Source organism: Haliaeetus albicilla, chromosome 27 (genome assembly GCF_947461875.1).
Source record: "Haliaeetus albicilla chromosome 27, bHalAlb1.1, whole genome shotgun sequence".
In the NCBI taxonomy this organism is placed as follows: domain Eukaryota; kingdom Metazoa; phylum Chordata; class Aves; order Accipitriformes; family Accipitridae; genus Haliaeetus; species Haliaeetus albicilla.
The window spans coordinates 11,251,309-11,264,509 of record NC_091509.1 but is presented as its reverse complement, the minus strand read 5'-3'; the positions used below and the strand labels follow the sequence as shown (position 1 = coordinate 11,264,509).

General features: G+C 43.3%; 1 protein-coding gene across 1 annotated transcript in view; it reads right to left on the bottom strand.

Moving 5' to 3' along the window:
* The window catches only part of ERGIC1 (endoplasmic reticulum-golgi intermediate compartment 1), a 60,218-nt gene extending 47,227 nt beyond the window's left edge, over positions 1–12,991 (bottom strand). The window contains exon 1 of the mRNA XM_069772308.1: positions 12,795–12,991. Coding sequence (XP_069628409.1) covers positions 12,795–12,937 — 143 coding nt within the window. The 5' untranslated portion in view covers positions 12,938–12,991. The remainder of the gene's footprint in view (positions 1–12,794) is intronic.
* Positions 12,992–13,201: the final 210 nt, after the last annotated feature.

Genomic DNA, 13,201 nt, shown 5'->3' with positions numbered 1-13,201 from the left:
CAAAGCTTAAGAATCAGAAGTACAAAGTGCATAAGAGAAAACCTGCATCCCCAACAGCTCAAGATAGCGTGGGGTCTGTGTTCACTGAGTTGTTTTAGAGGTTTCATGAAGCAACTCAGCAAAAGAGCTGGCTTATAGAGAGCACCCACTGAAACACCCAGTAACTGGCACTCCCCATCCACCTCCCCATATTCCACAACACAAATATGAGGTAAAACAGATTCTCAGGCTGTAGCTACTAGACTAAGCAGGGAAGAAATTGCTGCCCCAGGACTTTATCTCTCACTGCTTCTTCAATTGAAACAGACATTAAAAAAAAAAAATATTACAAGGTGCTAGAAAAACTAAGAGAGACTAGGAAGGCATATAGAATACTCCAATGCTACTAGAAGAACAAAAGATTTTAAACAAAAAAAATCAAATCTCTTACCTAAGAGCTTAAAAAAAAAAAAAAAAAAAAGTTGTTTAACAGGCAGCAACTGTTCCTCTGTTTCCTTGGGTCACTGCTCTCAAATAATGACTTTGGGACAATTCATCCCTGCTTTGTCAACAAAGCTGCCTTAACAGCCTTTGAATGCTGGGCAGTAGGAGCAGGTCAACCACACTAACTGAACAGCACAAGCCATCAGGCACACAGCTGTAGGTAGCTTTTAACCTCTTCAGGGGCCATTTAACTCTAAATAAAAACAAGCAGGCTTATACACACATCCTCACTCCACCAAACACAGACAGGTACCTCTAACACAGAGTGTACCTTTCTGGCTTTGTTCCTTCCTACAAAGCACATCAGACACTTGCAGTAAGATCTTTAAAGCAAAGCTGTTACTTTTGTATAATTGATAAATCTAAAAACACCAATTTAGTTTTCAATGTGACTCTTCAAGCTGAGGGAAACATAAAGGTAGAACAAACAGTACAGCTGAGTCAGGTTTGCCCACATAGTGCTCTTTTGATTAACAAAAGATCATCTACTTAAAAAATAAAAATAAAATCCCAGGCACCTGTTTGAAGTTGTTGGGGGGGGACTTTTATTGTTCACAGTTGTTAAAACCGTGCCTAGAACTACTGTGGCCAGGATCAGAGAGAAAAAGATAAACCTGTTTTTTTGTTAAATTGATTTTATTCAACCGTGTAACAGCAGGCTGACTCCTAGGGTATGCAGAGATGGCCTGAAAGACCAGTTACCCCATTCCATGTGCCTAACGACAGAATATTTGAAATAATTAACACAGTAGAGAAGATGGCCCTGGAGAACAGGTAGTATCTGGGACAACGGTGATAAAGTAACAAGTGCGGCAAGACTCCCCTCTGCCTAGTGACCCTGAGGGGGGTTGGACATCATCAGACTCCACTGGGAGAGAGGAGAGGAATGAGCAGACGGCTGGGCAGGTGACACAGGAGACTACTCAATAATTTTGTGGGCTGGATTATGTACCCCACGTGCTTGAAAGCTGCTACAAAAAAAAAGCCAGATCCGGTCTGACTAGCAGTTTGGAGCAAGTCCCTAAACTAGGAAAGCATGGGCTTGAGAGAAGATGCAACCCCTAAGTAAGAGGGCTAGAGACCTCTGAACTACAGAGAGAGGGAAGCTATCTGAACCACCATGTTCGCTCCAAGGTAATGTCAGAACACAGGAGGGTCTCCTTCTCTCAGGGACACTCGAAAGAGCATTAAAATCAAATGACAACATTTACAGCTTAGAAATTCTGTCAGAATAAATTCTCTTGCATTATTTTGTTTTGTTTTTAATTGGGGAAACATCAAGAACAGCATGTCTTTTTAAGTAAAACCTCTCTTACTTTACAACAGCAGTGACTTCCAACTCCCTACCCATTTTCAATTCCTTATGGTCCTCGCTGTACCTGTGCTGGACAAAAATCCAGAATTTTGTTTCACAGATCTATCAAAGAAAGAAGAATTTCTACACACCAGTAAATTCACTCTGAAACAGTCCAAAGCAAGTAGAAGTGCCTTATTCTAATGCCTTCCTTTATACATGTATAGGAAGCACTGATTTTTCTATTTTTATGGAGAAATATTAGTTCAAGATTTCATTCTGACATCCTTTCTTTAGATCATGCTCTTTTCTTCCCATCCAAAGGCAAGCGTGTACTCGACAATCTCTGCAAGAACACTCAGCTCCTACACAATCCAGCACAGATGACAAGTAATAACTCTTCTTCCAACAAAGTAGGTGGAACCTATTGCCCTGTTTTACAGAGTGGAAAACCAATAGCAGGAAGTCAGCAGCAGGGGAAGAAAATAGGAACTACTGACTCTGAGCACTTCATTTTGTGATTGTTAATTCTTTGTTTAAATTAAATTTCTATGTTTCCTGTGTGCTGGCAGATGAGAACATAATGTGCAGAGAGCAGCTCAGGACAGCTTCTGGGACAGCCATGCTGCGATCCTGTGGATGGGATGCAGCAGTGGGAGCCAGCAGACCTGAATTCTGTTCAGCTTCCAGCGCTGACTCACTGCCTAATTTCTGTTCCAGTCAATTAAATCTTTCTTCTTCATCTTCTTCATTTTGCAGAGCAGCACCTGGTAACATTTGCTCACCTTTCAGCAAGCACATTGAAATCTACAGATGAAAAACTCTGCAAATATATGAAGTATCAAAGTTCCAACTTTTTTGAAGATATGTACAAGGAAAGCTGAAGAAGATGGGCTTATGAAAACAAACTGGATGTGCACTGCAAGAGCTAAGCCATGGTTCAGTAACAGGGTTGTGCCTAGAGTGCTTATTTACGAACAATCTTGATCAGGAACGGTTTTGTGAATTGGGACACAAACTTCAAAGCATGTGAAAAGTAAAATTAGTGATCCTGTTAATCTCAGTTTCACACTGAAAGTAAACACTGAATATACAAATACCAAAGCTTGGCCCTGAATGTCAGTTCAAGATGCAAATACAGATTCAAAGTAGGACTAATAAGCCGATACTTGTAAATACCAAGCAGTTATTAACACATTTTATAAGATTAACACCTGCGTAACAGCAGATAATATACAAACATCATTAAGTAATCAGCTAGTCCTCATTTACACACAATAGGATATTAACACACATACTGCAGAAGCTGAGCTTTAATGGACAAACTCTCAAGGCTTCAAAATTGCATTGGGAACTGTTTAATCCTGAACTACTTTAAGCAAGCTCTGATATGTGAAGGACTGGACAAGGAGGTAGAAGGGCTAATGTAGTTTTAAACTAGTTTATCTGTACTGCAAGCAGGTGAAGACTGCAATTTTCAAATTCTGTATGACTGAGTTTTCACTCACAACATCACACCAGTTTTGAAAGCATGATCCTCCACATAGTATTTTTTTTTTTGACCTGCTGACTCTCCACACTTTTAAGCCCAGGAGTGAAATGTAGGAATAGGCTTCCTTGCCAGCCAGCTCCTCCCTCTTAATTCTAGTTCCAAGAACATAATGAAACTAACAGAGGAAGTTTCTGAAACAAGGAGGAGTACTGAGAACAAGAAAACAAGGTTAGCTGGGAGGACTGTCATTAATTATATAATCCAGCCTTTGGGTAACTGGACATTTAGGGAAAGGGGCTGAGAGAATGTTGGAGGCATTAGCCTCTGCAGCATTATGTCATCTGGTCTGCTAGTTATTTAGCAGGTACAGACTTTGTACAGGAAAAAAAAAAAAAAAAAACCAAACCCATTTATTTCTAGGACAAAAGACTATGAATCCCCACAACACTTGCAGAAAGAGGGCACAAAAAATGAATACATTCTGCTCCTGTTTCAACTGGTTTCTTTCCAAGGAGCTCATTCTGTTTTCTCCGTTCTGCCAGCCTCCCCAACTCCATTGTGCTGTCCCGCATAACACCTTTTTGTCAACTATGTTCTAAATTTTGTGCTCTTATTGTTTCAGTGCATAAGAAGCTCATTCTCTATTGCCCAGGAATGCAGAGCAATTGCTATTGCTGAAATACGCCAAAAGTGCAAACTATTTTAGGTGGCACTAAAGAATGGAAGAGAGGAAGCGGTACATCACATTTTTTTCAAAATAAATGTTAGGCTCAAACATATTTCAAAGGTAATTAGGAGGAGGAAGGTATTTATAATCTCAGATACTCAATGGTGGAGTCTTGCCAGCAAACATTTTATTTCGTTTTAGGCAGTGAAAGCAGGTGTCAAAATGAAGGATGGAAGAGAAATGTATTTTTAATAAAGTGAGAAAACTACACTCTGCTTCATCAAAACAGGAGAAAAGTGTCATGAAGAAAAAATGTTCAAGTAAGGGGACTGGTATTTAAAGGGATCCAGCCCTTCTCTGTATTCTGGAGATCAGAGAGAATGGAGGCAGAGAGATTGGGGAACAGGATTAAACATATATGGCTGCTCCGCAAACTAAGTAAATTGTTCAGATACTTGAACGTCATAAGCAGACTGTAACCCTTCCTGACCCGGAGGCTTCATCCCCCTTAAGCTCAGAGATTCTTTCTCTTGCAGCTCTCCAGCACATCCCAGCAGCTCCCACCATCACATCCCCCAGACACTTCCTCCACTGCCATCCTCACCTGTTCCCTCTTTTGTGAGGCACCCAGTCCTGAACATCTCTCTTTCCCAACTCAAGACCTGCCAGCTCAGATTCCTCTACCTTCTGCCATGTTCCTCCAGCTCCATCTCACTGCCCACAGCTGCTGGTTCCCAGTATTGCCAGTGCTACTGGCCGCAGTAACCAGCTCATCAGCCCTCTCCACAGACACAAAGTCCTAAATCTCTAGCAGACACTGAACAAAATTTAAAGTTGTACTGTGATTTCCAAGAAATTACCTACATAAAACTCAGAGCATAACCAGGTCACTGCTATGGAAAGAAAGAGTTGTACCATAGTCTTTCCCATAGCTTCTAGGAATCACAAAATATTAAGACTCCATTGCTACCTTGTACTGCTGAACGCCTTGAAACACAAACTGGTAAGATTCATTTAGTATCAGAACTGTGCAAATTTTGTTTGTGGAAGCTGCTTTCTGAAAGGTTTAAGTACAGCTGCACTAGGACAGCACACAAATCAGATTTGTACAAAACAGCATGAACAAATACAAGATCTGGGGAAGAAAAAAAAATGGGGGGGGGAATGTGTGAAGAAAATAGCTTCATCTTCATAAGGCTTCCCTCAGAAGCACACAGACCAATCCATACCTTACTGCATGACAGAGATTTCTCTATATCAATAAGGGAAACTCCTAGATGTCTGCTAGGCTCACCATCTCACACTGGACCAGGCCGAGAAAACCACTCCAAGGAAAAATCGTTCAGCCACTGCTCTGTCAAGTGAGTGAGCAAAGCAAGGTCCCCTTGAAACAATCAGTAACTGAGACTCAGAATGGGATTGCTACTTGCCTGAAGCTGACAAGAGTTAAGAATAGCAGAACCTTGACTTGAGAGAGTAGACAACAGCATTCATTGCTGTGTACACACACAACACCAAGTCTGCCTTCTCTTCCAGAGCAATTTCTATAGGACAAAAGCCATTCTTAATACACAAGATTTAGTGGCAAAAAAACATACCTTTTCCCAGAGCATCCAGCAGGGATTCAAATATATTGTACTTTTTCAGTATCTAACCTAAGAATATCAACAAACCTGCAGTGACCAGCGCAGGTTCTCCTATTTATATTCCAGTCTAAGGAGATAAGAATTTCTGTCTATGCTTCTAGAACTCAGTCCTATTTTTTAGTTGCATATAACTGTATTACCTACAAGCAAGTACAACTCATATGCATCATCTGGCTTCCAAGTGAAGTTCCTGGTTTTGACTCAGTTTCTAAGAAACATCCATATTGATGCTACCCCACTAGAAAAACATGACTGATACAGACCCAAGATAGAGCTGCAACTTGTAGTTGGGGACCAGGTTTACCAGTGTTTGTTAGTCCAGATATAACTTGTTATAATGCAGCAGCTAGATTCAGATTTCAGTTCAGTAGGGTCACATTTGATTTAGAGTGACGTGGAATCTGACTGAGGCTCTGAGACTTCACCTTTACCAGAAAACACAAAGTCATATTTACATTACTGGCTGCACTGGTGTTTTAGTGGGCTCTTCAACCTTGCTTTATTCACAGCACCCAGTGGTCTACAGAGATGGACAGCAATTAGGAAGCCAAGTGATCCTCCTTAGGATATGACTGTTAAATAAATACTAAGCAACCATGACTGCCTGAAATCCTGTTAGCAGTGCTACATGCCTGTCCATATTAGCATAGCGTTTTGAAGGCTCTTCTATTAAATGCCAATCTTTCTGGCTTCTCTGGATTAAACTAGATACATCTCATTTGGAAACATCCTTAAAAACCAAACAAACAAAAAAGCAAACATCCAAACACACACAATTCAAATGCAGCAAATTGTACTGTCAAACTGCAGTCTTTACTTGTGTGTATCTGCTGTGATTACTACTAAAATACTCAAACATTTCAGTATAAGGAAGGTTTTGTAGATCGTGGCAAGATTGTGGTTAATTTTTTGGCAGAATAAGTTTTCCATTTTGGGGGCAGCTGGCTCCCTACAGGAATACCCAGACAACACTTCAGGGCTTGTGCTTGGATAGAAGACAAAACCCCAGATGATTCCACTATGTCTTTGTTCATTGCAAGACTGTTCTTTTCTCACCACCTCCACCATTTGAATTACATGCCTAAAAAATACACATGCACACTTCAAAATACAAGCTCAACAACCTCCACAGCTTCTCAGTCCATGCTGGTGGTATTGCTTCAACTCTGTTTACAGTGTGATTCAGTCATTTTCACAGCAATGAACTATGATGGCATGAAGAAAGCATCTGTGTCATCAACAAGTGAACAAAGGAGGACAGTTAAAGTTCAGAAGGAACAATACAAAACTTTCCTACAAAGCCAGACCTTAATACTTCTGTACTTACTCAGGTAAAGTTTTCTACTCCAACTATATTTTAAGAGAAATAATGCATTAGGGAGACTTAGGAAGAAATATTTACACACATGCACGCTATGTATAATCAAGTTATTTGTGGCATAAACATCAATAGACTCTGTCTGTACAACTCTGCTTGCCCATCTGACTGCTCTGACTGCAGAATAATTTCTCAGGTGCCCTCAAAGGGCTATTGTTAAAACAAAGTTAGTCATGGCACTGCCTGGCACCAAAATCAACTTTGGTGATTACGTAAGGTGGCAGCAATACCACTTGGAAGGCTTGTTTACCAGCGACATTGCACAATGTGAAGTGGAACATGCTTGCCAGACATGGCTGCAGTTCAAGATGAAAATACGCTTGCAGAGTTACCAGGTGCTATGAAGTGGTCAGCTATCGCTTCAGTAGCTAGAGAGAAAAAGTGCGGGTCCCTGCCAAGAGTAGAGAGGCAACTATCTAACCAACACAGAACAATGTTACAGCCACTAGTTATAAATGTAGACATTAATTTAGGAAGGGATGGCTACCAGCTCAATCACATATGGAATTTAAGATTTTGAGCAGCATTATTGTACAAGTGGCAACGTCAATGGCTGTGGAAGTGAGCGTGACCACGCACAGCTTAGTACAGGGCACATGCAAACCTTTTTGATATGCCATTGCTACGCACGAGCTAGTAGGCAAAACTCATCTCGTCAGGAGTAGCCGTATCAGCCAGCCTTAGCTGTTTATTCTTCTCTCTTGTCCTCCCCGCACTGTTTCAGCCAAGAACACACCTACCTGCTGCTATCACCACCATGTACCTTCTATAGGAGAGGCACCGTGAGCTCATTTGTTAAAGTAAGTTCAGCAAGTAATTTTGCCAAATGAACTAAAGTGTGTTAATGCAGTTAAACAACATGCTGGGAGGGAACAAGCAGGTGGATGGAGTACAGAGCACCACAACTGATGAGAAATGCAGAGCTGGTTGAGACTCCAAATTAAAACTCCTGAGCAAACATGCACATTTCCACTAACATTTGATATTTAGTAGGCAGTGCCAAAACATCATGTAGTCACCATTTCTCCTTAACAACTGGCAGATGTTCAAACACAGGCCGAACAAGTCCCATGCAAGTTTAAGTGAGATTTGAGGAGTTACAGAAAAAATCTAAGTCATGACCCTCACAAACCTATTGGAAGAAAAATGGTAGGATTACAAGAGACAGCTTTGTTCCTTCTTTTCTTAAGCCTGAAGACTAAAACAAAGCTATTTTCTTTAGGCTCACAAGTGAATGAGAAATGGTCGTCCAAGGGATTGCTTAGTTCAGAAAAGATTTTTCTCCTTAGCCTCCAAATCACCTACAATCTACTGGTTTGCCCTTGCTAATCTGGTTGGGAATTGAAGGCCAACAAACAGACCTCACTGATGTTGCTGAAGCAGTCTGTATCACCGGTTTTGCAACTGCACCAGGTCAGATGTCTTAAGCATCAGTTTGCCTATTAGCCATCGCAACTCTCAGGTCTAAATTAAAACCAAACATACTGCCTCTCCTAAAGGCAATAAGGTTGGAAGTATGTCAGCTTTGGTTAAGACTGGACAATTTGATTTAAAAAAGACATACGGGAACCGAAGCAAAGACCTGTCTGTGTCCCAAAACAGCAAAAATGTTGTTTATATCTGAACCAGAATACCCACATAAAAAGTATCACTTATCACAGATGTGCCAAAGAACAGCTGACTGTGGGAGCCCGTTACACTGTGCAGATGGAATAACAGTCTTCGCCGCAAAGAACTTCAACTCTAAATCAGCATTTAAATCTAAATCCCTTCTAAGCCTGGTTCCTTTCCCATGACCTCCAAAATCCAGGTATAACACACTGTTACTTCATTCAGGTTATCAAGCTGTAAAAAAAAAAACAAAAAAATCGAAGACACCCCCCCCCCAAACCCTAATGAAAACATCACCATGATTAACTGTGGGAAATAAATTCTGAATTTCTCAGTTAAATATAAAAATAAGGATTCACAGATATTTGCCATTCTGTGCCAAAAACGTGGCCAGGGCACAACTGAGAATTGCCCACAATTAGAACAAAAACTTGATTTCCGAGCGGTTTATTTTAGTTTTTCTATCTAATCGGTTAAAGCTACCAAAATAGCTCAGAAGTTTCAGTATCTGCTACAAACCTATCAGTAGCTCTTTCATGCAAATAGGCAGATGCCAAGAAAAGCCAACAGATTCAAGCAAACTTGCAGCAATGTTTCTCTCTACCATGTCCATGCCCAGTGCACAGGAGTCACTTCATTTTTACTTCTGTAATTCTCAACACCAGAGCAGTCTGAAGTCCAGCATTGATGTTCACTGCTGAAGCTAAGCCTCCCTACTAACTGGATCACACAACATGTGAGAAACCTTCTGGCCCACAATCACCATTCAAGATGACCCAGGCTTACAGTTTAATCTAATTATGATTTCAACCATCCACAGATGCTGTAAGTACACAGGTGACACTGGGTCTTAAAGGCTTGAGGGGGAAATACCCTTTCAGCTCCAGCAATATAACTCAAAATCCCCAATCAAATAGGTATGAAGCTGTGCTGCTGACACAAGTTCTAACAAACCAGGAGTAGAGGCAACGAGGAAAAATCTCTCTCTCTTGCAGCCAAATAGGTTTTAAAAAATAAGAAAGAACCAGGCATTCCGGAAATACAAACTGATTTAGTAGTTCTGTAGGAGGGCTGGTGTCTTGTGACATGCACTGAACAGACCTGTACTGAAGGCTCCAATTTGGAAGCTGAAAACTTGGTTCCTTACCAATATCACAGCAGGACTGTAGAGATTAGTGCAAATGAAATGCTTTGAAAAATGAAAAGCATTAGGTAAGCACTAAGTATTATTAAAACCCTAAAGATACTTGGGACAGAATAATTATTATTCACTTGAAATTACTGTGCAAATATTATTTATAAATTAAATGCATTTTATATTAACAAAGGGAACTATTAATAAGCCAAGATAACAGAAGTCCTACAGAAAAAGAAAAAAAAAGTACAGTACAAAAAAGTATAAGTAACAAAACAAGCTACTGCTATATCTGATACCAACCAATGTGCCTCAGACTCTCACCCATGGAGACAACTTCCAAGAAACATGTTCAAGCACTTTGGGTTCTTCAGTCTGGCCAAATATGAACCCATAAGTCTAGGAGATAGGAACACATGGACAGAAATGCTTTCTTTGACTTCTAGTTGTTGAAGAAAAGGGACCTTTTTTGGTCATGGGCTGTTTCATTACTTGTCATTTGTGTCTCTATCTTCTCCAGATGAGACTGTGGCAACCTATTCCTCCTACAAGAACCTATTTTGTGTGGAAACAGAGATCGAGTCCCAAACTTCTAGCTGGTCTACTATGGCCCTCTCTACAACTGATGTTAGCTGTCAATGTCCTACCACTCTAGAATATCAAAAATAAAAGCTCTAAGTGAGGGGAGGATACAACAAAAAAAGAACTTGCTTTCCCAAATGCCCTAGCAAGCAGTGATTCCTTCAGATGCATTAGCAGCACAGACCAGTGAAATCTGTGGCCTCCAGAAGAGCACAAGGCCTTTCCACTTGGAACCTCTGAATTTTGGACTCTAGAAAATATGTAGGGGCAATTTTAAAAGCTTCTTAACAATCCAACCCTCTAATCATACATAGGCATAACAACCACTTTAAAGTGTGTGCTAAAGACAGGGTGCCAAACTGTACCTGCCAAAGAGAACGTCCAGTTGAAAACTCTGAAAGAAAAACCTTGCATTTTAGATGATGAAAAATGTCACCTCTTCATTCAGAAACTTGCTACAGGTGGTAACCTTATTTCTCTAAGAGCATTGTATTGTATGTTCTATAGCTGTCAGGAAGTAACTGTACATTTTTTTAATGTATGCATCATGCTTTACCTACAACAGTAAAATTTTCCAACCTCAGCAGATTTTTTTCCACTGACTGCACAATGAACAAAAACCACAACAGCTAAAAGATAGTCTCTAACCTTTGCAAAAATTTTGGTCCTGAAATCTGTTCATGCTTCTAAAACAGGAAAGTGGTTTGTTGCGTGTGACAATAGTTTCTCTGTACCTTTAAATATAAATTTCTTGCTATCAATGGCAGTCTGTTAAACATTCATCTTTGCAGAAAAGCTGAACTTCAGTAAGCTTACATTATTTCAGGTGCTTAGAAGCGTCTATTTCTAATCCTCCAATCTGAATGACAAAGAAGTTATTTGCAATTGTGAATCTTTAAAACGCAGATCTGAACTGATGCCTCTACGTTTTTGCAACTCATGAACACAAACTCCGCAACTCAGCCTTTACTTAATGTCTTTGTTCCATTCCAAAGTGAAGCACTAGTGCTTCTTCTTAAGATGATTACTCCTGGTGAGCCAGTGTTTCCACATGCACATTCTGAGACCCAACAAAAATGACATTTTCAAAGACATCTGAAATAACATTTTCTTTATCTGCTACTACAAAGTGACAGCCACAACCCAGGATCCCTTATTGTTCAGGTATTGTACAAGTCTGAAAATAGACGGCAATGGGATTTGCAGCTGGCAGAATGTCTCCAAAGCTGAGAAGAATTTTTCTATCAAATTTTACGCAAAAGCAGAAATGAGGCTCTGGGCCCCGGATCCCACATGATCCAGCAGATGCTGTTTCCAGCTTCAGCAAGTTTTCATTCAGAAGCAACTGCCTCCATGTTCAATAGTGCCCCACAGATCACATACAAGATCCTGTTAGCCTGTATAAATGAGAGGCCTGATTTAGAATTACAGCAAAAATACAATACACAACTTTTGTTTGGGAGAACTAAAAAACTGCAATATCACCACTTCCCCCTGTCATCTCAAAGGGGTGCAAATGTATGGTTCATGATGGCTTCTCATGAGGAGAAACATCAAGCAACAACTGTATCTCTCAACTCCCCAAAACATATTCTTTTTTATTGTAATATTAATGCTCTAGTAAAACCTACATGAGAAAACTCATCTGTGCGTCTTCCCCATAGCATCTATGAGTTTGGAAAGTTACAGATCTTTGGTTCCAGAAGGGCTTAAAAAGAAAATGAATCCACAGTTGCTATTTCAGCTCCGTTTGAGTCAAAGAGGTCTTTTTCGCTTCTGCTTTGGTATCTGAAACTGACCGCTATGGCCCACAGGATGCAGGAGCCCCGCAGCAAGGCCAAATCCCACAACCCACACCTGCTCAAAACGCCAAAACCAAAGGTGGAGGCGCCGACGTTGTTCCCCAGCCATCAGAGCCATGGTGTGCGCCTTGACTCGCACGCAGCCTCACCGTTACCAGTGACCTCCTAAAGCTGCTCTGGGACCTGTGGGAGGAGAAGGGGCCCAGCGCCTTCACCCCGACACCGGCTGCGGGGGCCTGCGCAACACCCGCAGCCTCAGCCCCCGGGGCCCCGCCGCTCCACCCGTCCTGCCCGGGGAGCTCGAAACTCCACACGCCTCCTTTTCGCTTTGCACAACAGCGTTACAGAACAACACCCGCTCGCTGGGCAGAGCCTCCCAGTTTCCCACGTCCCTCGCCTGCCCAGACCTACTTCTTCCATCCAATCCATCCATCCAGTCCATCCGTCCCTCCCCCCTCGGGCTTCACCTCGCCCGCAGCCGGTCACAGGCCCGGCCCTCGCCTCGCCGTTACGGGGCGGCCTCAGGCAAGCGGGGGGCTGCCGGGCGGGAGGGCGCCCACCGCCGCCCAGCGCTGCGCTGCCCCGGCCGGGGGCGGCGAGGCCGGGGGAGGCCGGGCCGGGGGAGGCCGGGCGGCCCCGCCGAGGGGGCGGGCGAGGCCGGGCGCCGCGGGCGGGGGTGGGCGGTTCAGCCCGGCCGCACTCACCTCCTGAAGTCAAAGGGCATGTTGGTGGCGGGCCGCCGGGCAGGCTGCGGGCCCCGCCGCCCCCGGCCCCGGCTCTCGCCTCGCTGCCGCCGGCTGCAGGGCCAGGAAGTGACGGGCCCCGCCGCCGCGCAGCACCAGCCCATTGGGCGGCTGGAGCCGGCCGCCGCTTCCGCCGCCGGGTTACGGGCAGCGGCGGGACCGAGGGCTGCGGCCGGGCCCCGCTCCGCCAGCGCCCCGCGGGCCTCGCCTGCCCCGCCGCGGCCCAGCCCGCCGCCTCGGCAGCACCCCGGGGCCCGCTGAGCTCCCCGTGGCCTCCGGGGTCCCCTCGGCGCCCCGCAGCCGCGAGGGCTCACCCCCCAGCTCTGCAGGCCCCCCCCCCGATGCCCCCTGGCGTGCTCTGCCAGCAC